Here is a 25,969-nt window from a genome sequence, read left to right as displayed (position 1 = left end):
ACTGTTGGAGTCATGGTAGATAGTGTGGTACCTGCTAAAGCCCACGCCTTTTCTGGGGAATCACTGTCCCTCACACATACTGTCAGGATGAAACTGGTAGTCGCAAACCACAGGATTGCATCTCACTGACTTCCCTTCCACCCTCAGGTCTAGCCAGAGCCAAATCTGTCCCAACAAAAACATATTCCAATGAAGTGGTCACATTGTGGTATCGGCCTCCTGATGTCCTACTAGGATCCACAGAATACTCCACTCCCATTGACATGTGGTGAGCCAAGGGGTCTGTGTTTGGGAAAGGGTGGGTACAATAATTCTCTCCATTGTGACTTTTTTTTCTCCCGGTTTGCCTTCTCCATATTGCTTCCAGAGCCCTTTCAGTGTTTAACACTATTCAGGATGAATGTGGGACTTGGTACTTTAGAGATGTTTGGCTGGATGCCAGCACTCATCATTCCTGACCATTGGCCATGCTGGCTGGGTCTGGTGGGAGTTGGGCTCCAGTATCATTTAGAGAGCTATAGGTTCCCCATCCCAGCTACAGGCAGTTTCTCATGGCTTGTTCCTTCATGTTCCTGAAGTCCTTCTTTTCTCTACTGATTAGTTGGGGGGGGGGGAGAAAAACAGTTCCTGCCTCTCACATTGTCTTCTACAAAACATCTTGGTGGTCCTCCTGCTTTTTCTGCAGAGACTGAAGCAATGAAAGGAAGACTTGGCAGAGAATAGGATGTTCTGAAGGACCTGATTGCTTCATGTTCTTGTATCTCTTTTTGGTCTGTGGTAGGGGTGTGGGTTGCATACACTATGAAATGGTCACAGGACGGCCCATGTTCCCAGGATCGACCGTGAAAGAAGAGCTGCATTTAATATTCAGGACATTGGGTGAGTCCTTTGTAATTCTCTACTTCTTGATGTGGACTGGGGAGGAGGGTGGAATGAATAGAAGAATACAGAAAAAACTGGAGCCTTTAACAGCTACGTGTGAACTAGCAGGGTTATTTGGCTGGTGACAGAATGCACAGCCCCCACAGCAAATCTCTGTCAATGACGTTTTCATAATTTAAATATGCACCCAAGGTTTTATTTTGTTTTGTTCTGATTTCGTTTAAGAGCACATCCAGGGAGACCAGGGTTCAGATTTCCACTCAGCCATGAAGCTCACTGGATGACCTTGGTCAAATCACCTCACAAGGTTGTCCTGGTGATAAAATGTGGAGGGGGAGAAGTATGTGAAACACCTTTAGCTCCTAGGAAAGGTGGGGTGTAAATGCCCAAAGTCCCAAGTTTCTTACCCATCATTTTCAGTTTAAAAGGGTCTGAGACAGCAGGGCCAGAGAAGCCCAGTCAGATTACACAACAGTAGGCTAAATAAGTTCAGTGACTCAGCATCAGCCATCCTCCTGTGTTCTAACAGCCCAACACTCCATTTGGTTTCTGAGTCTTTTAACAGCAAGTGTGTTTCTCAGTGTTCCTCTGCCGTGAAAAGGGCTTTGTGTCTGTGGGTGGATGGATTTCCCTCCCTCTGTGTTGAGTTTTTCATGATTCTAAATTCTAAATGCCAGATATTGGATTCCATCTTGTGCAACGCTCCATGTGGATACAGTAAATGTGAAACTAAGCCTATTTCCTGCAGGAACCCCTACAGAAGAATCTTGGCCGGGCATCACATCCAATGAAGAATTCAAGGCATATAATTTCACACAGTATCGAGCCCAGCCATTGATAAACCATGCACCAAGGTAGGACAGTGGCCTTAAAAGGCAGGGCAGACTTCTTAATGGGTTTCTGCTGCTGGAAAATACTAGGGGAAGGAAAGCACCAGTTCTTGTTTTTCACTGGATAAACATGCACACAAAACAAGCAAGGGTGACAGAAGAATCTCTGTTAATTGTGTGGAATAGTATATCAATAATCTGCATTGTGATCAACATATGATCAACAGTTCTTCTTTTTCTCAGTACAGTGGTGCCTCGCAAGACGAAATTAATTCGTTCCGCAAGTTTTTTCTTCTTGCGAGTTTTTCGTCTTGCGAAGCACGGTTTCCCATAGGAACGCATTGAAAATCAATCAATGCGTTCCTATGGAGACCGTCCGGGGACAGAGGGGAAGCGCCGCGCGCCTTCCCCTCTGTCCCCTCTTTTGAAGCAAGGGGCGGAGGGGAGAAGATCGCTTCTCCCCGTTGCCGCCCCTTGGTTCAAAAGGGGTCCGGGGAGAGAGGGGAAGGCGCGAGCCTTCCCCTCTGTCCCCGGAGATTGCGGGGCTGGCAACGGGGAGAAGCGATCTTCTCCCCGCCACCCCTTGCTTCAAAAGAGGTCCGGGGACAGCGGGGAAGACGCACTGCGCTTCCCCGCTATCCCCGGAGCTTGCGAGGCAACCTTCGTTTTGCGAAGCAAGCCCATAGGGAAATTCGTCTTGCGAAGCAACTCGAAAATGAAAAAACCTTTTGTCTTGCGAGTTTTTCGTCTCACGAGGCGTTCGTCTTGCGGGGCACCACTGTATGCACCATCCCCATCTCCTTTTGGTCTTTCTGGGGCTGCCACTAGGTGGCATCAGCATTCTGCAAGCAGCATCTATGTCCAACTTGTTGAGTTGCCTCTTCCCCAGGAAAGAACCTAAATTGCCACTTGTGGTCTAGTATTTTCTAGACATTCCACAGCTTTTCTTCATATGTTCTGGTGTACACGTGTCCCAAGTGTACTGCCCTTGACAATAGCCAATTGCCTCCCAAGCTCCTTTCTTCTCTTGCAGACTGGACACAGAAGGAATCGACCTTTTGAAGAGTCTCCTCCTGGTAGGTGGCTTCAGTTGCTGAGCCAGATACCAAAGATTCCATGCTTCATCCAACATATACTTTGCTGCTGCTGCAGCTGCTTATTGTCCGGGATGGTGGTGATGGCTAAGTACCAATTTTAGTGGTTCTCCCACTTAATGGCTTAACAGGGAGTATCTAGGTGCACAGGGCAGAACCTCCCAGTGACAGCTGCAAATATTCTGCTGAGGGAATCGTTTCAAGTGTCCGTCTTCTTCTACGAGTCTTGATATTTCTGACAAAGGCATCTTTGTGCCTGCTTCTTTTCAAGGGTATAAAAGGTTACATAGGGATGGTTTTTTAAAAGCTTTAAGATACAGATTATGTCCCCTTTCTTACCTCATACAGACAATGGCTTGGAGTGATAAATGAATGAAGTCTCACATCAAAGTGTAGATCTCTTTGCCCGTGTAAATAATATTTTTGATTATTATTGAGAGAGATGTATTTACTTATTTGTTTGTTTATATGGTCATCTGTCATGGATGCTTTAGCTGAGATCCCTGCATTGCAGGGGGTTGGACTACATGACCCTCAGGGTCCCTTCCAATTCTATACTACTTTTATACCATGAGACTCTTAATCTCATGGTCATGGGCTTGAGCCCTGCGTTGGGCAAAATGATTCCTGCATTGCAGGGGCTTAGATGACCCTTTTTGCCCCGTCCAGCTCTATGATTCTTTGATTCTATTATTGTGTCTCATTTGGCATTTAAAACCCAAATGGAAATCCATATATAGTTACATGTTTTATCACAAAATACAATGTGTTTTCTCTCAATGTACACATTTCTAAATGTATTGTATCCTAAATTGGTGTGCATTTTTGGGGCATGAAATCATACTCCAAAATTTGAGCAGGTGCAGAATCATACTCACACACTCAAATGAGCACCTGGGCCCATGATGTAAATGCTGATACTTGCCTGTACATGGACACTTATGTCTAATCATATTTTGATCCGTGTATTGTCCTTAGCTTAAAATGAGGCTGATTAGCTTTAAAATGCTGACAGAACTAAATTCTCCTCCCCCTCCAGGAGAGAAACAAACCCAACTGGTACGCAAAAGCCAAGGAAATACTACAGCCATTGGCAGGACAATTCATAGCACAGAGACCTGGGAATAGTTGGACAGCCCACACCTCATCGAGTTAAAAAATAGAATCATAGAATCATAGAGTTGGAAGAGACCACAAGGGCCATCGAGTCCAACCCCCTGCCAAGCAGGAAACACCATCAGAGCACTCCTGACATATGGTTGTCAAGCCTCTGCTTAAAGACCTCCAAACAAGGAGACTCCACCACACTCCTTGGCAGCAAATTCCACTGTCGAACAGCTCTTACTGTCAGGAAGTTCTTCCTAATGTTTAGGTGTCTTCTAATGTTTAGAAGACCCTGATCAAACCTATCAGACCATTTAAATTACCCCAAACTGGCTGGCGTCACTGAATCAGTTTCAGAGGCTCCCTCTGAGAGACAGGGAGCTGCCTGGTCTTATGATTGCTGGATCCATCAGATATCTAACTTTGCTGCCCACCCACAAGTTAGTTATGGGGGAAGCCTACTGAGGACACCCTGCCCTAGCCACCCTAGAGTCAGGCACTCACAGATCAAAACTATGTCAATACCTGTTATCTGTTAGGTATGACTTACTGCCACTTCACAGACACAGAAATTACCAAAGTGGAAGTTAGTATGTAAGCCAGTCCTCAGAAAAGGATTTGCTCAAGGAAATGCAAGATGTCTGGTCATAATGTGGAACTGAGACAATGGTTCCTCCTTTCTGGACCTGAACTTTGATCTTTCCAAGCTTCCGTAATCGAAATCAATGGAAGTCCAGAGCATTGTTGATTGTTCTGGTGGCTTGGCCCTCCCTCTCCTGCCAAGATTCTTTTGCTCCTGTTCAAGCTCTCCTAGGAGAGACATTGTTTAGCTCTGCAGCAGCTGCTTGACCTATCCCAGCTGAGCCAAAACTAAAGTACAAAACGTAGAGTTCCTCAGGTACAATTGCATTTATCTTGGTCAGTGGGATATGAAGTGGCAGGGAATATTTCACTCAGGTTTGGCCTTGAAAGCCAAGGAAGCTTTCTCCCCCCCTGCTCAACTTCGATTACTGGCCTTGCTTTCCTGTATGTGCATATTTCAAAGGGGAAGCCTGCGTCATCACCTATTCTTTCCATAATCATTGAGACCATTAAAGTTCAGTCATTCTTTCCAGGTGCATTATAGCTACACACAATGATAATGCATACTCTACAATGAAGATCATATTTATCCTTCAAGGAGCTTACGACTGTAATCTTCTGCACACTTACCTGGGAATAAGCCCCACTGAACGCAATGGGTCTTGCTTCTGAGTCCACATGCATATGGCTGTGCTTTAAAGGAATGTTGTATAGCATCAGAACAGCCTTGCAAAGCAGGGTAGGCTGAAAGAGGTGGACTTGTCCAAGATCACCCAGTGCTTCCCACTTGCTTCACTATGCTGTCTCTGTGTACAGGCAGGAAAGTATAACTGCCGCATAACAAGAAATGCCACATATTATCCAGAAAGATAGGATGTGGCTGCACGCAGCCTGAGCAGCAAAAAGAAAACATGCATGGCACAGCTGCACAGGGGAGTTGAGTATTTTGCTGAATCAGTTGACCTCCATGAGCCACATAGCACCCATACTGAGCTGCACAGGAATGTAGGAGGGTTCAGGAATCAGGCATGCCTGCATACATACACACTCAAATAAGCACCTGGGCACATGAGATAAATGCCCATACTTACATGCATATGGACACTTATGTGTAAACCTTTCTGCCTCTCTCTCTTGCTAGTATGAAGCCAAAAGACGCATTTCTGCAGAATCTGCCCTGCGGCACCCTTACTTTACATCACTCGGTGAACAAGTGCACCTCCTTCCTGAGAGTAAGTGTGTGACCACTGCTGCATGGAGCAGCTATATTCTTCTCCCCGGCTTTGACTGTGCAGGTGACTCACTAAATCTACCGTATTTTTCGCTTTATAAGACACACTTTTTCCCCTCCAAAAATTAAGGGGAAATTTGTGTGCGTCTTATGGAGCAAATGCAGGCTCCATGGCTTCAGCGATAGCATTGCGAAGCCTCCGATGCGCAGTGGGAGCGCTCCCGCGCATTGCTTTTGCTGAAGCCTAGAGAGCGAGAGGGGTCGGTGTGCACCGATCCCTCTCACTCTCTTGGCTTTGCTTCACTGGAGAGGCGCTGCGCAGCTTTCCCTCTCTGCGCAGCGCCCCTTCAGCGAAGCAGGAGGAGAAATGGAAGGGGCTCCGTTTCTCCTGCCGCTTCGCTGAAGGGGCGCTGCACAGAGAGGGAGAGGGGGAAAAAAATCTTGTTCTCCCCCTCTAATACTAGGTGCGTCCTATGGTCGGGTGCGTCCTATAGAGCAAAAAATACGATAGTTCAAGGAGCACAGCCTGTTTTTCTTATTGCTGGCTTAAAAGAAAGGGGATGGGGAGTTTGAGTGCAAGGAGAGAGATAATTCCCAGAAAAGGAGAAAAGGAACTGCTGCCGGGATGAACCACCTCTGACAGATTTGGTAAAACCTAGTATAGTAGTCTCTTTGCACAGACAACACTACTTGGAAAGATTAGAAGCAATTCTAAGAGAGTCGTACAGCATCAAGGACTTTACTGGAAACCTAAGGCTTATGCTGAGACCTTTATTCCCTTCCCTTCCCTCCACCCACACACACTGGTATACCAGACAGACATTTCATATCTCTCCTGCAATCCTTGTTTTCTGTAATATAAAAATGGAGCTGGTGGCTGCTCTCCTATACACACTTACCTGAGAGCAATTCCTATTAAACTTAGTGGTCCTTGCTTCTAAGTAAATCTGCATAGGATCAGAATGGCAAGTGAACTGTGAGCAATACAGTCCATATTCTCTGCCCTTCATCTTCAACTAGGGGCACCTCTTCCTGTCTCTATGCTTCTGTCTCAGTTCTCTGCAGAAATTGTAATTTTGAGGTACGCTAATTCTCATCCCCTCTGTCCTTGTCTCCTCATCCACCCTTTTCCTCCAGCTGCCTCCATCTTTTCTCTGAAAGAAATACAACTTCAAAAGGACCCTGGCTATCGAGGCTCAAGCTTCCAGCATTCTGGTAGGTACCTGATGCTTTTTTGGTCTTATTGTCTTGTGGGGTGGGAGACGAGCAAGTTTCAGGGCCTTTCAGAAACATGTTGTCTTCTGTGCTACTGCGCCACTCAGTCGTAAGTCTCCCAAGTGCAAAGCAGCCATGTTGCAACTTGATCTCATAGCACACTCCTCTGTGTGTGCTAAAGCATTATTGAAGCCTGATTTTGCTGCCACCTATTTTGTAAGTTCCCTGGTGTAGTTAGCAAAATGAAAAGGGGGAGGGTAGTGTCCATCACATCTTTTGCCCTGCTAATAGTCGAATCCCAGTAGGCCAAACTTCCTTCCCACTTGTTCTTATGACATTCCCTGGACCAAAGATCTGACAGTGCTTCTTTACAGTAGACAATCCCACTCATATGTACACCTTGAATGGGAAGCTTTTAATGTTCCTGTCCCTGTTAAACATACCTTGCTGTGTGCACTTGCCCAATTTCCAAGTTCGTTTGTTCTGAATGTAGCCTTAGTTATGGTGACAAAGTTGATCTATAAGCATTATTCAGGTTCCTGGGCTCTATTGGCTGTCCTTTTTTAAGACTGTTTGAAATACATATTTTAACCATTATTATTATTACTACTACTACTACATCCCACCTTTCCTGCAAGAGGCTCAAGGTGCTGGAGTACATGGTTCCTGCCCTCTCCCTCTTATTTTATCCTCACAACAAGGCATGAAGCCAGTGAGCCAGTATTTGAAATATTAGCTAGCGTGCAGCACAGCATGGCCTAACTGCTTCTGAGCGATAAACTTCAATAAACCTTACAATGTCCAGAGCCGCTCTCTGGCACTTGTTGTGACTGTTGTGATAATTTAAATCATTATAAACCTTTAGAAGCTGAGGAAGAAGGGGCTGAGCAGCTTTCTCTCTCACGCACTCTCTGTCTTATCCACATATTCATCTTCACAAGGCACCCTTCCTCACGTGCAATTCAGCAAAGCCAGAAGTTTCAAATTTGGGTATTAGGATACATTGTGCAATTTTTTTTCCGCATTTATATGATTTAGGGGATCATGACTTCAGATTTTGCCTCACCTTGGCATAGAAGCTGTCAGCTTCCCGCCCCCCGCCTCCCCATCCTTTCCCCATGCTAGAGATTGTTAGAAAAAAACGTTAATCAAATACTGTGTTCATTTCTGGTCACTGTGTCTCTAAAAGGATATTGTGGAGCTAGAAAAGGAACAGAAAGGGTCTTGTGCTCTTAAGTTCCTTGGGATTTAAAAGGGCACCTTGATCTGCCCTTCCCCCTGGAACAATGAACCCCTAAAGAGAGGAAGCTGCCTTATACTAAATCAGAGTATTGATCCATCTAGCTCGACTGCTTCAATCTGCAGAATTGGCACTACTGCAGGTGCCACATAATACTCATTCCGCATTTGTAAGAACTCAATCATTTAGTGCAGACATAGGCAAACTCGCCCCTCCAGATGTTTTGAGACTGCAATTCCCATCATCCCTGATCACTGGTCCTGTTAGCTAGGGATAATGGGAGATGTAGTCCCAAAACATCTGGAGGGCCGAGTTTGCCTATGCCTGGTTTGTTGTTGTTGTTTAGTCGTGCCCGACTCTTCGTGACCCCATGGACCAGAGGAAGCCAGGCACTCCTGTCCTCCACTGCCTCCCACAGTTTGGTCAAACTCATGCTGATAGCTTCAAGAAAACTGTCCAACTATCTCGTCCTCTGTCGTCCCCTTCTCCTTGTGCCCTCAAGCAGGCACTGTATTCTTTTCAGTGCCTGCTAAATATATTCTTGTTTAGACAAGCCTCCCCAGATGCTTAGAAATGCTGGAGTGACTTTTAATCTATTTTAGTATATTTTAACTGTTGTATGTTTTATGACTGCAATTTTTTCATGATTTCTTTTTTTTCTGTTTGTAAACTGCTTTGAGGGTTGTTGTTTTTTACAATCAAGCGATGCATAAATTTTAAGAAATGAATGAATAGCTCAGCACTCCCTACACTGACTGGCAGCAGCTCTCCAAGTTTTCAGACAGGATTTTCTCCCAGTTCTACCTGGATATGTCAGGGAATGAACCTGGGATCTCCTGCATGCAAAGTCCTGTGGAACTGCAGCTCCAAGCCATGTGGGAAATCTGTGGCAGAGAAGAAATTGCATTCTGAGTTCCACCTTAGCCACTTACAGTGACACTCGGTATCTTGAGCATGAATCCTCCTCTAAAACTGGAGAAATGTAATGAACAATGCAACCTTTAGGAATCATCACATCCCTGTGATGATGTGGCTCTGTGAACAATGAAGCTCTTGATTGTTGAAGTGTCACAGATGGTCCATTATGCTAGACCATACCCCACGGGCAAAAGCTCGGGGGACAAAAGATTCCCTGCGAAGGTAGCCTGTGTGTTTGAACTGGTAGTTCTGGTGTATGGTTTGGAAATTGCACTTACATCACCTTCTGTGCAAAGGGATCGAGCAACTTTATGTTATAATTATCCCTCAAAATGTGAGTCAATGGACAATTGGAGATAAAACTGGGCTTGGGAGGCTGGTTCAGTGACCGAACCCCAATATTGTGCCAGAGATCCCTGTACAGAGGCATTGTCCTTGCATGCCTCAGTTCCCCGTACGTTGCCACCCTGTTTTGTGGAGGAAAACTCCTCTTTGAAATACCCTTTGCTGTGTAATCTTCCAGGCTTTGACCCATCGTTCTCAGGCCTTTTTAACATTTCTCATTTCCCCCCAGCTCGAGGAAAGAACAGGAGGCAGAGCATATTTTAAACCTGGTTTAACTCATTCATTGCATCACTGGGGAGATCAAAGCACTGAGAAGGGAGAGGACCACACAGATCCCATGGAGGCCACGCTCAGAATGATGAAGGCCGGTATCGATACAACCAAAGCTGCCCTGCATTACAAAGCTGCTGCATGACTGCTTTCCAGGATTCCACAACTTTCAGCAGTCCCCCACCCACAACACCCCAAAAAGACCTGGTGCCTGGCCCAGCCCCCATCCATCACACAGCAATTGGCATAATCCTACTCTCTGGATGAGGATCAAGCAATTAACTGCCCCAAGTACGCTTGCTGCTTCTTTAGAGGGAAGCAACATGGAGGCAGCAAACCAGGGCCAAGATCTCGCTGCAGAGTCAACAACTGTTTTGCTTCTTAGATGACGTGTCATGATGAATGTGCAGAATTCCATTCTTTGTTTCTCCCCCCACCCCCATCACCAGGCGACTCCTAGGACAACATGATGAGTATGATGTTAACAGCAGGAAAGCCCTTTGATCCACTTTTATGCAGAGTTCTCTGGCTTTGAACTGAAAAGGAAACCTGTTTTCTTTTGAGTTGCTTCTGCTCTCTTTATCAGGAATGAATCTCAATTCCAAATGGTACAAACATTTAAGAGAGAGGATGGGAGTGGGGAGGCCTTTTGCTGGATTTTCTTTGCCCTCTCGCTCCCTGCCTCATTCTGTTTCCCAGTGTTTGTTTTCTGAACTGAAGCTGCTATACAAGGAATCGTGATTTCTTAGATTTCTACCCAGTGTTTCTGAGAATCTCTCTGTAGCTCGTCCTGAGAATCATTCATCAGAAACCTAAATAAATAGGTGCACTTTCGCTACAAAAGAGATCCAGGATCCCAATAATTCAGGAATTGCAGAAACAGCTGAGTCCCTATAAAATGTGTCACGGTAAAATGTGAAAGAACTCAAGCCATCCTTCCACTTGCTATTCCAAGTTTCTTTTGTGGATTCTGCCTTTGTGGCCAGAGTTCAAAGATGTTCTGTCCCCTTACTTTTTTGCCCATATCACCAGGGAAAGAAACCTTATTTAATAACCACTAAATGTTTTCAAAGGACACATATGCACACAAACTGAAATCCATGCATGTTTACTCAGAAGTATATCCTGTTATATCAGTAGGGCTTACTTCCAGGTAAGTGTGCAAAGGCCTGCAGCCATATGAACCCAGTGAAATCTATAGGACCTAAGTGTGCTCTTAGGTTCCAGGGCAGGCAGTTTGTTTTTGCTGCATCAGCAGCAGTTGCTATTCAGGCAAGTCAAACAAGGCTCTTTGGGGAACATGTCTCCAAAAGGGCAGGCCAGTTCTGAAAATGTCTTGATTGTGAACGTTAAAAAACAGAATCTGAACTTCTGTCACTTTTCCTGTATTGGTCTATTTTTATTTCAACCGTCAGCTAGCCACCAGCACGGTATGTGTATGGACAGAAATGTCATGAGAAAATAGCACATTCTTATAATCAGATATGGTTTCTTGCCTGCCTGTTCTGAGGTCTTATCCTGATTATAAGATTCAATCGGTACAGCCTCATGAGAGAAATAACCCCTCAGGGTTCCAGTCACTAAAGGGAGACATTTGACTGAGTGATATTTCTGAATACTGGCAGAACTATACAGGCATCTGTATGGTGCAGTAAATCAAGCACACAGCTGGACTTACCAAGACTTACCAGATTCCATAAGGAGCACCAAGTGAACTGTCTCCTCTCTTTATCTCTCTGATTTTTCTTTTTTCAAATAAACTCCTGGCCAGGCAGGGTTTAGAGACAGAGATGGTGGCATTGCTGCCCTTTAAGTTGAAAACTTAGGTAAATAAGCTAGCATTGTAGTTCCCCTTCTTGAGGCGAGGTGTTTGGGACCAGGAAAGATTTCACTGCAAATATTGCATGTATTTCTATCCAAGGCAAATAATTGGGTGTCTAATACAAATCAATATGTGAAATTCAGCCTCTTCCCTCTTGCTGCTTTTTACCCAGCAGTGCTGCAGGGACAGTGGAATCTACAACTGACAGAATTCCCCTTCTCTGCAACTCTTAAGGGCATGACTAGGTCTGGACTCAAGATGGAGCGATCCTATGACCTCTTGACATCTTGAGCCCTTCAGACTTCCCTTGCCTGTCCATTCCTTCCTGATCATAATGCACAACCCTTCCTGCTGCGCTCTGTGTGATGTTTTACCCCAGACTTTCTTTTCTCATCCTATCTTCATGCTGTGTCACCTGCAGCTCTTGTTTCCTCAAGCCACTGCTTTTCAACCCACTTCTTGACTTCATCCTTTTGCTTTAACCATCCTTTCTCTTGGCCTACCTGTGCTGCATTCCTCATAACATAGCTCCCTGATAGTGGCTACCTTGGGGTTCATTCAAAATTCCTTTTGCAAGAAGCTGCTTGGTTTCTTGTTTCTTTTCCTCAGGCCTCCTTAATCCCTTCAAGTTCTTGTTTCTCAGTTCACAGGCTCCTTTGTACCCTTCCTTTAACCACCTTGCCTCTGAATCCTCTGTTGTTTAAGCTTCCCTACCTCCTGGAGCTTTGCACTGCCCCACAAAGTTGTTCCTATCTCTACAGCTTCCATTCAGCCTTAATCTTCAGCCAGACTGCCACCTTTCCCTTCCCTCACAGAAGTTGAACAGAAAATATTCTGACAACTTTAGTTTCCTGAACCTGCAGATAAACACATTTTACATTGACACCATTTCAGCCAAACAGTTTGGAACAAATAGGGCCTCTCAAAATAAGGTGGTCCCTGCATATTCAGAGGATGCTTATGTGTGCCAACGTATTTTCATCTGTAGATTAAGAGGTAAATAAATGTTTAGAAGAAGTTTGTCAAGGAGCTATGCCCATGGACCTCCAAGATCTATGGACTGCAGAGGGCAGTTGAGCCAGGTAATGTTGAGTGTGTCAGTTGAAGTGGGAGAAGAAAAATGGGCAGACGTATTTGCCTGCTTGAGTTTCTTAAGAATATTATTGGGGTGGGGGAAGGTTAGGGTTAACTGGATGGATCCCATAAGTTTTTAAAAAACCAACAACCCTTCAACATTCTGTATTTTTCTTTCTCACTTTCTCACTCAATGCTCAGATTCAGGGCTGGCAGCCAGCCTCAAAACTCCATCCTTAAAGCTCTGTCTTTAAAGTTTTCAGGAGGATGGCACCTTCTCTGCCACTCTACCAACCCTGAACAGTACTACAGTGGTCCTGTTCCAACCTAGAGCAGGCCCTTTTCCCACCACGATGTTTTGTTACAGGTGCCTTGTAGATTTTGCAAGAGTAAACTGTAACTGGAGGCAGGGAATGTGCATTTCAGCATGTGGACTGTGCTCTTAGAGATACAGATTTCCATTTTTGAGTCAGGTCCTGCTGTTGCTTCCACAGGAAAACATCGTGTGAGGCCCACTCATTTTGGTGGTGCTTCTTTATTAGTACCTCAAAGGTCAGATTATATATCAGGCCTTACGACTACATATTCATTTACATTTCAGAACTCTTTACATTCTTCTGTTTCTAAGCCTCAGCCTTCAGTCTTGTGCTTGCTTACATGAGAGTAAGCCCCATTGAACTCAGTGGGATTCATTTCTGAATAGACATATGTAGGGTTGCCCTATTAGTGTGGTGCAGGAAAAAGCAAAGCACTTCTATAATCAATGGAAATAAATAACCAAGCACAGCTCACCAGCTTTTCTCTTCACCATATGCAAATGAAGTAAAGTTTGAATGTTTTTGTGAAGTCGGGTTATTAGACTAATAACGTATGTCCCAATAAACACTCTGTTGAGCTGAGCTTATAATGGTATTGTTTACCTCATTCCATGCTCAGATTGGGTGCTTCAAATAATTGACTGCATGTGAATGCTTAATAGTCACTTAGTATTGACTGAGCTTCACTGGCTATAGTGGCTCAACTGACAGTCCTATTTATGAGTTAACAGCTCAGCTGCCTGTTTGATCCTTAGATGAAATTGCTCCCACAAGACACCGACTAAGCAAAGCATTTAATCGTATGCTAATGCTCAGCACCTAGGTTGCCTTATGGAGATCAATACACTAAGAATTAGGCTTGTGCCTGAGTACCTTGGTAGCTTGCTGTAATAAATCTCTTCCAAGGTAATAGGATGGTAATCCATATTTCTGCTTTAAAATAAAGGGTTGGGGGCATATGCCCCTTTCCGTAACACTTACAAATAGATTTGTACACCAAAAAGCTGCCTTTGATTTTTATCTCGCCCTTACATACTAAAGCTTGATTCCTGTAATTCACTTGCAGGGTAATCCTAAGCAACCTTACAATGAAGTCCCAATGAGTTCAGTTTTGCTTCATCCCTATTGGGTTTGTATTCAGGATCGCAGCATACGGACAGATATTTTGGCATAGTGGGGCTTACTTCTGAGTAAACATGCGTAGCATGTTAACCATATTGAGTCCAAATTCTAGCTTCAGCACTTATTATTATTCTCCCTTGGTGTTTGAAAGTCCCATTCAGGAATCTGGCAGGATTTTCTGCCTCCCCTCAGGTGGTGGCTCAACATGGAGTTCTGAGCACCTGAAGCAAAATAAACTCTATATAAATTCAAAGCCTGCTGATGTCATACTGGAGGAGGGGAGGCATCAACATAATCATACTATCAGAAACTCTAGCAAAGGGTTCCAGACCTAAACAAATATACATACCTGTGAAAAAGCATCGGCTTTAATACAATGCTTTCCTAGAGAGAGATAAGAGCATTGTAACATACATCTATCCTTTTGGGGCTGATGGGGGGTAACAAAATTAATATAGTGCAGTGTATATTGGGGCCAAAGTCAAATTAGTACAGTATTCTCCAACCATAGAATTGTAGAGTTGGAAGGGACCCTGAGGATTGTCTAGTTCAGGCTTCCTCAACCTCGGCCCTCCAGATGTTTTTGGCCTACAACTCCCATGATCCCAACTAGCAGGACCAGTGGTCAGGGATGATGGGAATTGTAGTCTCAAAACATCTGGAGGGCCGAGGTTGAGGAAGCCTGATCTAGTTCAACTAATCTCAACTAAATCATCCATTACAGACGGCTATCCAACCTCTGCTTAAAAACCTCCAATGAAGAAGAGTCCACAACCTCCCAAGGGAGTCTGTTCCACTGTCAAACAGCTCTTGCTGTCAGAAAGTTCTTCCTAATGTTTAGTCGGAATCTCCTTTCTTGTAACTGGCAAAGGAGTGGCAGTCAGTGCCACCCGGATGAAATCAGTACATCCCTCTTGACTTCTTTGAGTGTCTTCATCTACACATCTTCTAATGGCTTTGAACAAAATCCCAGAGCTTGCTTAATTGAGACTATGAAAGCGACTCTCATCTTGACCCAGCGATTTCATTGCACATGTACACCAGCAACTTTCTCATGCTGTTCCATAATTCTTATTCACTTCAGTGGGATTTTCCTGTGAAAAGAATCCCAGTGTCCTCAGTTTAAATGCCCACAGAACCTCAGCAGAATTTGTGCCTAGAACTTAATGCAAAATCATTGCAGCTGATGCATGTAACCACCTCCTACAAAACCTGACCTAAGGGATACTATAACTGTGTCTGCAAAGTCCTTGAACAGCAGGGAAAGGTTATTCTGGTATTTATATGCAATGATGCAAAAAACTCCTGCTGAACTTCCTCTTGCCAGTCCGCTGTTAAAGATCTAGGAGTTTTGCTGGGGGCGGGGAGGACGCTGGCGATCCTACATAAAACTTGGGGGTACTGTATGTAATTTTTCTGCAAGAGTGCAAACGTGTGTCACGATTCAGCAGAGGGAGTAATACACAACTCTCTTTTGTTTCTACTGACCAAAAAAGAGAAAAGAAACAAAACAATGCACTGTAAAACATGCAGAAGTTAAAATCACATGCTTTAAAAGTTCAGTATTCACAACTAACAAAGAATCCGTTTAAACTACATGGTGATTCATAGCTACAGACATTAAATCTTATTCAGAATGTTCTTCTTCAATCAACAATAAATTAATAAAAGGTATCTTTAAGCATCCTAGATATTGGTGCTGACCTTTAAAGCCCTAAACGGCCTCAGCCCAGTGTACCTGAAGGAGTGTCTCTACCCGCATCATTCAACCTGGACACTGAGGTCCAGCGCCAAGGGCCTTCTGGCAGTTCCCTCACTGTGAGAAGTGAAGTTACAGGGAACCAGGCAGAGGGCCTTCTCGGTAGTGGCGCCCACCCTGTGGAACGCCCTCCCATCAGATGTCAAAGAAATAAACAACTATTTGATGTTTAGAAGATATGTGAAGGCAGCCCTGTTTAGGGAAGTTTCTAATTACTGGTGTTTTAATATATTTTAATCTTTTCTTGGAAGCCACCCATAGTGGCTGGGGAAACCCAACCAGATGAGCAGGGTATAAATAATAATTATTATTGTTATAGCTGTTTTGCACATTCACATGCCCAACTTTTCTATTCAAATTTTGCTTCAGCCTCACTCTCTGCAATTCTTGCATGGCCAAAACTTTGAGTGACCATGGATTTGGGGCAGCTGGTCCAATAAATTTTGCTACTTGTGTTAGAGAAGCAGAAAAGGTGTTTGACCTCCCTGGCTGTAAAAATACAACAAAAAGTAAATGTAAAAACCTAACAATTTTCTGCTCTTTCATGACATCCCAAATCTGCTACCTGAGGCAGCTGCCTCAGTCTGCCCAACACCAGCGTTGGCCTCAGGAGACCTGAACAATGGTGGCTAACAACTGATGTAATATATCAGCAGGTTCTGTTTGATGCAAGACCTGTAAAGGGAAGCGGGAGCATGTGCCGGCATTGTGTAGCATGGAATGTGGCCATTCTGTAACTCCACCGAGTACATGGTGATCTATAGCATGCTGTAAAAGAGAACCAGTACAATCTAAAACTTGCCATTCCCATTAACATAAATCCTTCACCTCTTGGCACTGTTAGTACAGAGCAGATCCAGAGTCTGAAATACAAGGAAATGTCTGAGCAAAAGACCAGAGCTGAAAAGTGGTTTCCTATGGCTATTAGGGAGAGCGGAATTAGGAACCTTCTCTGAAGCTGAAAGCCTGTTCCTGTAACTTGTTCCTCTGCCTACTATTGAATAATTTAGCCAGGTTTCCCCCACAGCTCCTTCCTGAAGGATTTCTCATTGTCAGGACGCTGTTATTTATTAGGTCATGTCTGGATATCGGTGTGAGTTTGAGATAACCCCTTTTGTTCCAGTGCAGTTCAATGGCTCTTTGCTCCTATTCAGCTAAGTGATAATTGTGTGCAAATATTTGGCTCTAGGCTGTGTGAGCCTTGATTTATAATCCCGCTTTGCTTGCCCACTCATGTGGCTTGGCAGACTCTGTTCCAGTCGGTGGCTGTGTTTGTTTGTGTGCAGACACACACACTGCCTGTATGACTTTTCCTTTTCCCTTGTGCCTGAGTAAGCACTTGCAAGACAGTAAGTCTGCATAGGTATCATTCTAGCAGAGGCAGTAACAACACTGGCATGTTCCATTTTGTAAAGTCACCTAGTCCCTCTGATTGTTTATATGCACTATCTCTATTCTCTTCACTGGAGATGACCAGACTGTTATTAGAACGCAGTGGTAAGTGGCTACCCTAATTATTTTGAGACATTCGACTCCTCTGTATACACTACCTGTGTCCACTGCAAAGGAATCCAGCTACTTGGGCAATGCCCATTCCGAACTTCAGGAGGAGGGGGGGTTGCGGGCTCACGACCCCGCCCACTTTTCACTCCCGCGAGGCTGGGGCTAGCCTCGCGGGGACAGGGAATTCCCATTAATTTGCATCCCCCGCAGCGCCAGCCAATCGGCTGGCGGCAGGGGCGGGGCCTCACAGAGGCCACTTAAGGTCGGGGCAGCCCTCGGCTCGCCCCTTTCTTCCCCTAGCAGCTGACCCGGTTTCCCACCCACCCGCCCCTTAGGTTTAGCCATTGACTTTGCTATGGGCTTCGGCTGGTCGCCGCAAGGGGCCTGGTAGGAGTTTTTCCATTTGGCGAATTGGCTGGTTTTCGGTGCCACTTGGTTTTTTCGCCTACCTCGTAGCAAATCGTCACAACTTCCTTGGTTTTGGCGGTAGGCATTGGCCGGGGTATTGTAGTGTATTGTCATGCAAATGAGGTTGGGTGGGGGAGGAACGCCATCACCTCCCCCAATGCTTGAAGGGTAGTTCGTTAAAGGACTCCGAGGGGCGACGCCTCGTCCGAAACCTACGGAGGCTAGGGCCTAAAGCGCGCCCCTGAGCGGTAACCCCTCGGGGAGCGCCTAGGGATACGCATCTCGGGTGGCTCCCCCTGTTGGTGTTTAACCCTTCCCGGTCAGACCGGATAGTCGGTTAGGGGCCAATGCCTAAAGCCAATACCCTTCTTACCTGTAATCAATAAAGTTGTGGCCATTTACGCCCATTAACCTAAACTCTGTGTCCGTTGTCTTTATTTATTCCACTGTGGGGGGGGAGGGATTAGCCACGCAACTTGTGGTTCTTCAGGTGTTGTTGATCTCCAACTTCCACCAGCCCCAGGCAGTATGGCCAATGATCAAGGGTGATGGCACTTGTAGACCAGCAATGTCTGGAGGGTCAAAGCAGCCCCAGCCCTGAGCTGCAGTCCTATACATATTTTCTCTCTCTCTCCCTCCCTCTCTCTCTATATATAGCCATACCTCAGGTTGAAGTAGCTTTGGGATGAATATTTTCAGGTTGCGCTCAACGGTGACCCGGAAGTAACGGAGTGCGTTACTTCTGGGTTTCACCGTTCACGCATGCGCAGACACTCAAAGTGATGTCACACGCATGCGTGGAAGCGGCGAATCGCAGCACGCGCGGACATGGGTCGTGTTTGCTTCAGGATGCGAATGGGGCTCCAGAACAGAACCCGTTCGCATCCAGAGGTACCACTGTATATATATTTCTTTCTTTTACTCGTGCCAATTTTTCCTTTCCTTTCTTCATCCTGAAGAATTCAGTTCCTAATAACAATATTGATTCAACAACAAAAACGTAATCTGAGGGAGCCAAATGGGACCCATTTTCCAACACAGAGCTTTGCCTTCTCCACCTTCAGCCTGAACTCTTGTACTCATACTTGGGAGTAAGACCTGTTGAACTCAAAGGGGCTTACTTCTGAGTTGACATGCATGGGATTACGTGGCCAACTACCTTGCCTTCTCAGATCTTGGCAAAAACTTGAAGTGGAAAAAATACATTCTTAATGCATAATAGAAATTTTTGATTATGTTATTATTACATTTAAATCCTCCGGGGAACTCAAAGTCGCATGCCTAGCTCCCTCTCTGCAGAGAGCTAGTGCACTGTGCACAGTGTTGAACTATGACCTGGGAAACCAGGGTTCAAATCTCCAATCTGTCAACTATTCTGCTTCTCATGGGGTTGTTCTGAGGATGTTTATTCTGAGGATGTTTATTACATTTACCGGTATATTTCACCTTTTCTCTGAAGAGCTCAAGGTGCAGGTACATACTTCACCTCTCCCCTTTTATCGCCACAGCACCCTTGCAAGGTAGGTTAAGCTGAGAGTAAGTGACTGACCCAAGGTCACCCAGTGAGCTTCATGGCTGTGACTGAGAGGGGATTTGAACTCGGTTCTCTTGAGTCCTAGTCCAACAATTTAACCATTATGCCATGCTGACTCTCTCCCTTTCCTCCAGCATATACTGGGAAACTGTCGCATATTTTCTCCACCCCATCACTTCATTTCATCCCTCTCTCCCTCCCCCCTCTCTCCCTCCCTCTTTCTCTCTCCCTCTCATGCATTGCTTTCACTTTATAAACAAAACAAGACTGTTAGAACATGAACTTGAGGTGTGCTTTTTTTATTTTAAAAAATTGTTTACTTATTTAATTTAGCACAGATGTGAAGGCAGTAAAGGCAAGCAGGCAAATATGTGTTTCCAGCAGGTGCTAAGATCAGCTGACGGCAGGTTAGGGCCCTGCAATGTCATGTTTTAAAGGTCCCCTTTGAAAACGCTTTCACTGTCCAACTCAGGCTCACTGGCGCCTGCCTCACGGTCTCTTTCTGAGCCCCAGGCTGTGGTCCTGCTTTCATAATTGCTGAGACCTGGGATGGCTTCACTTTTGGTCCTTTTCCTTCCCTTGTCTGGTTATGGGTATGAATCCACGTGGCCCATTTACACTACATACTGGGTTTAAGTACAAAAGCAGTGCACTGTATTTCATGTGCACCATACTTCTTTTCCTGATGAGGCCAGGATGTGAAACAGACGAGGCTTTGGAAACCAATAGCCACAGGCTGATGCCTGATCCATACTACTCTGGATGTGTCTGTATCTACCTTAGTTCCTGTCTTGTAGAGTAATATGTGGAATGTGCCCAGATGCTCCCTTTCTTGTCTCTTGCTTACTGGTGCCCTGCAGCAAAGAGGCCCAAATGTAGCCCTGAGGTCAGAAACGCCTCCTTTGGTTTCTGCCTCACCCTCCACATCAAGTAGAGGAGGAAACTTGTGTATTCAAGACGGCACAATATATCCTACTGTGAACATTCTCTTGTGCGATTCATACTGAAAATGCAGATAATATATTTAAGTGTATTGTTATTGTACAAACAAAAGACGCATTTAAAGGGGAGATGATTGTATAAGATTTATTCCAAGTGAAGCAATGATGTTTTTAATGGAGAGTTTTGGAATAAATGGAAAAGTTACCAATATAAAAACTGTATTCATTTATCAGCGCAGTGTCTGAGTGTTTTATAAAGAATGGGTGGGTGTGGGTGTTTTGTATTGCAGACGTGACATGGATTATTGTGAATGTTGATCATTTTCTCACAGAGGCTTGTACTGCAAATATATCATAAATGCTACAAACACTGGAAATAAACTTTGCTGAGTACCAGGTTGTTCTGATCAGAGATTTTATTTTGGAAAATAGAAAGATGAAATGCCAATCTCCGTGTTGTTGTTTTTGCTTTAAAATGCAAAGGCTGGCTGTTCCAAATCCCTCCCACATGGTGTGGATAGAATCATTTTTAAAAGGAAGGTGCATTTTATGATAAAAGAACAGTTGCACCGCTTAAATTTGTTGTTGTTTAGTCGTGGACCCCATGGACTAGAGCACGCCAGGCACTCCTGTCTTCCACTGTCTCCTGCAGTTCGGTTAAACTCATGTTGGTAGCTTAAATTAAATTGACAGTTTAATGTATTTCTTTATGGTAATTATATGCCACATTTCAGGACAAAGCCCTCCTGAAGTGGCTTACAGAAAAGTACAAAGAGACGTGCCTGATACACATTGATGACATCTGTATCATCTGGACTCCTGGAAGGGAGGCATTTGAGCAGTTGCACAAGGATTTCAATAAGCTTTACTGCAATATTGACCTACGCCTCAAACAGCCCATATAAGAGATTCACATAATGAGCATGAAAACCACTACCTTATAGAGGAAGCTATGCTACGCATCCTTACATGCTTCCAGCTCCCACCACAAAACCCACTGTCTCCAGCCAAGCCATACAATGCAACCACATTTGTTCAGATTCACCAGCCAGTGATTCACAATGTAAGAATTCTCAAAGTACAATACCTGCCCAGTAAATAGGGGGAAACAACAGATCAGCAAAGCAGAATTTGTACCCAGGAACCATCATCTACAGGGCAGACAGACTTAGAGAAGAAAACAACAGAATACCATATGTCATGGTTTGTAACTAAAACCGCTTCATCATATTAGTGATCTGCAACTTCTCTTGACCAATGACACTTTGCACAGGCCTTGGGTGGTAGGGCAATACAGTGGTACCTCTGGTTATGTACTTAATTCGTTCCAGAGGTCCGTTCTTAACGTGGAACTGTTCTTAACCTGAAGCACCACTTTAGCTAATGGGGCCTCCTGCTGCCGCTGCTGCGCGATTTCTGTTCTCAACCTGAAGCAAAGTTCTTAACCCGAGGTATTATTTCTAGGTTAGCAGAGTCTGTAACCTGAAGCGTATGTAACCTACAGCATCTGTAACCCAAGGTACCACTGTACTTGCTTACTCTCTCTCTACTTAGCAGCAACAACAGACCACACATAACAACGATGCAGACACAGGGACCAGCCCCTGTGGCATGCCCAGATGCCAACACTGTCCCTGTATATGCTCTGGCAACATTATTACAAGAACTAATGCCATCCACAACATTGAGCTCATTCACTTGCTTGTCTTCCAATTTGATACCTGCCAGCAGTGCCTTTCTGCAGTCCATGTAGGAAAAACAGGCCAGCCCACATGTATAATTAGGCCCAGTAGGCCATTTTGGCACAAGCCATGCCCACCTGCCATTCACCTGGTGTCAAGTGGCAGGCAAAAAGGTTGGCTGGCTTGGGTCAACAGGGTGCACCATGCAGGGCTCTTTGCAAGGGGCAAAAATGCTTTGGAGTCCCCCAATTGGCACCTTCAAAGCATTATGAAAGGCTCTGTTGCTCAAAGTTCCAGGTCACTTTATGTCATTGTGATGTCAAGTGCCGGACCTGTCAAAATTTACCCACTGGGCAACTCAAGTTCCACACACTTGCTCTACACAAAAGAATGACAATTATATATATATATATATATATATATATATATATATATATATACTGAAGTAGCAATTTTCGAAAGCTAGAGGGAGAATATTTCAACCTCCCAGGGCACTCTGTGACATTAGAGTGACCTTCCTAAGGCAAAGGAGTTTCAATGGGAAACTATCACTTGTGGTCTGAAGCAAGAAACAGGGAATTTTAGCACATTAATCATGTTAACTGGCTTACCAAGACCAGGATGCCTTTGTTATCAACACCTGCTTTGTGAATTACCAGTTAATTATATTATTCTCTGCATTTTTCTGCAATTCACTTCCCTCTAATCCCACTGTTCACATTCCCCGCCCTAAAAAAACCAAACCCACCAGGTATACTTGCAATTTAGGAGGACGCTTCATGCATATGATGAAGTGGCCTGTAGTCCACCGAAACTTATCCTGTTTGTGAGTCTTTATCGTGCAACAGGACTTGCATGCTTACCCCCCTGGGCATATCCAGGATTTTGTTGGGGGGGCAGCCAAAGTTCTGCTTCTGTCGGGAGGGCAGGCTTCCGCTGGGGGGGGGTGGACCTCAGATAACTGAGTAATTTCAATGCCTCTCAATAATCTTTGTGGATATTGAAAATTTGTGACCCCCCCCCCGGTCCCCGCTAACCCATGGTTACCCCATGAAAGTAGTAACATCATAATTAGCTTCATAGGCAGAACAGAATAACAGTGTCATACACAGAAAAACAATCTCTCAAAGAACCTGTTGATGGCATTTTACCATTGTACTGTTGAGAGTGTATTAACTTATGCTCTCTGTGTGTGGTTTGGGAGCTGCACGGTCAGGGGAAAAACAATGCTGTCCAGGGTTGTAAAGACTGTGGAGAGAATAACTGGGTGCACTCTTCCCACCTTGGATCAAATCTATGCCTCCAGGTGCTATAAGAAAGCTGCAGAGATAGCGCAGGTTAGTGCACACCCCCCGGAAATGATCTCTTTCAGCTTCTGCCTTCTGGAAGAAGGTACAGAGTTATAAAGACTAGGACTAGCCACCTGAGAAACAGTTTCTATCCAAATGCAATTTTGGTTTTAAACGCAGTGTAAGGAGTCTCTATGGGAGTATATTGCATTTTTAAAATGGGGTGTCAGAGTTTTTAGGGGGCTAACCAGGTTGGGATAGCTGGGATAGCAGGCTTGTTGGTTTTGAATGTCTTATTTGGTTGGTTTCCCCCCCCCCCCAATTTCGTTGTTCTGTATGGGACAATGACAATAAAGATTATTGTATCATATCGTATCGAGCAGGAACATTGTACTGTTTACAACTTGCAATGGTTCTAATCCTGCCCCCCTTCCTTTTGCCCATTGGCATGTGTAATCCAGAAAATGTGCACATCCCTTTAACATTTTTTAGTCACTTCCAGCCTCTTTGGTTCTCTCCCTTTCCCCCAAATGTCTCTGGGCCCCTCCTTCTCCTAGGCCTGCCTGTTGAAGACTTACCCTGCATATGGGAGAGAAGGATTGCCAAAGGAATTGAGAGGAGTACAGAGAAAGGCAGAGAAGCTCCCAGTTAATTCAGAATGTTTAACAGCTCTCTGGCTTGCAGCACAGCAGTAAGAATGTGTTTTGACTGATAGCCCTTTAAAAAATCTAAGCACTGTTCCGAAGTTAAGAAAAAAGAAACCTTCCCACAGGCTCACAATCTAATAAAAAGAACCCCTATATATATTTGGGACAAGTTCGCTACCACTTACTTCCTGACATCCCTGCTGATGAACACCAATACAATTTTATAGATGCTGTGTGCCATCAACAGAGAAGAAACCAGTTTATTGGGCTTGCACTCACTCCATCATCTGTTGGTGTCATTATGCCTGCTATCCAAATACTGAAATAGGAACAGCTGTACTTGGCAATATGTTTCTCCTCTGGGACACTGCACAAGCAACAAGCCAATCACAAACTGGGCCCATCTGTTGGGAGACGCAGCTCAGCTCAGAAGAATACTTGAAGCCCGGGAGAGAACCATGCAAGAGCGATAGGTGAAATACAAGCGCTGTATGTTATTATGCAATGGTTGGAGTTGCCACCAAAACTAATTAAAACAAAGTGTGCAGTTTTGTTAAAAGCACCACAGTGCTTCATGTTTACAGCGCTCTCATTGAATCTGCTGCATCAAGCGCACTAGTATTTTTGACATCAAACCAACAAGTATTAGCGGATGCAAGTGGCTGAGATGGCTCAGTACTGTGTAAACCCCACACAAGGGGGACCCAGACTGCATGCAATGCAACCCTAAGCATGTCAATTCATCAATGGAGATTGATGGATTGGATCCAGACTAAGCAAGGTCCCTTTGGGGGCGGGGGACAAGGTGAAAAGTTGGCCACAGCTAACTTTAAAGTCCCATTGATTTCAGTGGGAACAAAATAGCATCGTCTGGATCCAGCCCAATGAAACTAACTCCCAGTATGTTTGCAGCCTTAGGCCCATCACTTTACCTGGTTTTAGAAGGCAAATCAGATTACCGGAGTCAGAAAAGTGTTTTAAAATGGCCACAACATGGACATGAGTTTCTACAGCTACTTGAAGAGCACCCTTGCCTCCCACATTTCAAGATGGGAAAGACTGATGCTCAGTGGCAGAGCAAGTGCTTTTCATGCAGCAGGTCTCGGGTTCAATCTCCAGCATATATATATATGTATTTTTCGCCCTATAGGACACACTTTCCCCCCTCCAAAAATGAAGGGGAAATGTGTGTGCGTCCTATGGGGTGAATGCAGGCTTTCGCTGAAGCCTGGAGAGCGAGAGGGGTTGGTGCGCTCCAGGCTTCAGTAAGCTCTGTGCAAGCCGCGGGAGCCCTCCCCCGGCTTGTGCAGAGCCGCCTCTTATCCCGAAGCCCCGGCGTGCTGAGCAGTCACGCCGGGGATTCGGGTAGCTCTGCGCAAGCTGCGGGAGGGCTCCCGCGGCTTGCGCAGAGCAGCCTGTTCTGGGGGGTGGGGTCGGGGGAAGCTCGGGCTTCCCCCACCCCAGCCCCATGCCTGGGGGGGGAGGATATTTTTTTTTCTTTATTTCCCCCCCAAAAAAACTAGGTGCGCCTTATGGGCCAGTGCATCCTATGGGGCGCAAAATACGGTGTGTGTGTGTGTGTGTGTGTGTGTGTGTGTATATATATGCAGGTTTTGGTGTCTTCGGGTGTCTTCCCGTGTAAGAGTTGGGGTGTCTAGGCGACGTTTTGACGAGGTCTCACTCGTCATCTTCAGGCTGGTGCTTTCGGCTTTCGGCTTTCCAGTAACAAGAAGCCGAAAGCACCAGCCTGAAGATGACGAGTGAGACCTCGTCGAAACGTCGCCTAGACACCCCAACTCTTACACGGAAAGACACCCGAAGACACCAAAACCTGCATTCCTGTACCCGTGAAAATCTACGAAAGCATATATATATATATATATATATATATATATATATATATATATATATATATATATATGGTGTGTGGGTGTATTGTTGGCATCCATCTGTCTCTTTTTTGTTTTTGTATATTTATTGAATTTTATAACAATTAACGATACAAATCTCATTCATCATGTTATTTACAATTTATTCTCCCTCCTCTGGACTTCCCCCAACTCCCCCTCTGCTGAGTTATTTGTTTTATTTATCATATCCTGCTTTTCCTACACAAAAATAAAATCCCTTATCATTTCTCTGAAATATCTTTTCCTCAAA

At 44.9% G+C, this 25,969-nt stretch overlaps 1 protein-coding gene and 1 long non-coding RNA gene across 5 annotated transcripts in view; one reads left to right on the top strand and one right to left on the bottom strand.

Annotated features, from left to right (window-relative positions):
* The window catches only part of CDK18 (cyclin dependent kinase 18), a 93,312-nt gene extending 82,758 nt beyond the window's left edge, over positions 1-10,554 (top strand). For all 4 annotated transcript variants that reach the window (XM_083509011.1, XM_083509013.1, XM_083509012.1 and 1 more), the window contains 7 exons: positions 148-268; positions 782-879; positions 1,631-1,736; positions 2,746-2,788; positions 5,634-5,724; positions 6,861-6,938; positions 9,671-10,554. In XM_083509011.1, the coding sequence (XP_083365137.1) occupies positions 148-268; positions 782-879; positions 1,631-1,736; positions 2,746-2,788; positions 5,634-5,724; positions 6,861-6,938; positions 9,671-9,705 (572 nt within the window). In that variant the 3' untranslated portion in view covers positions 9,706-10,554. The remainder of the gene's footprint in view (positions 1-147; positions 269-781; positions 880-1,630; positions 1,737-2,745; positions 2,789-5,633; positions 5,725-6,860; positions 6,939-9,670) is intronic.
* Positions 10,555-11,168: 614 nt separating this feature from the next.
* LOC310709471 lies at positions 11,169-17,386 on the bottom strand. The gene is made up of 2 exons (XR_014527546.1): positions 14,729-17,386; positions 11,169-14,579 (listed from the first exon to the last, which is right to left on the bottom strand). It is a non-coding gene; the product is annotated as an uncharacterized lncRNA (long non-coding RNA).
* Positions 17,387-25,969: the final 8,583 nt, after the last annotated feature.

The sequence above is a fragment of the Podarcis liolepis genome (genome assembly GCF_965112155.1).
Source record: "Podarcis liolepis genome assembly, chromosome: 6".
Lineage (NCBI taxonomy): Eukaryota > Metazoa > Chordata > Lepidosauria > Squamata > Lacertidae > Podarcis > Podarcis liolepis.
The sequence above is the reverse complement of the archived record's forward strand: the minus strand, read 5'-3'. Positions and strand labels throughout refer to the sequence as shown.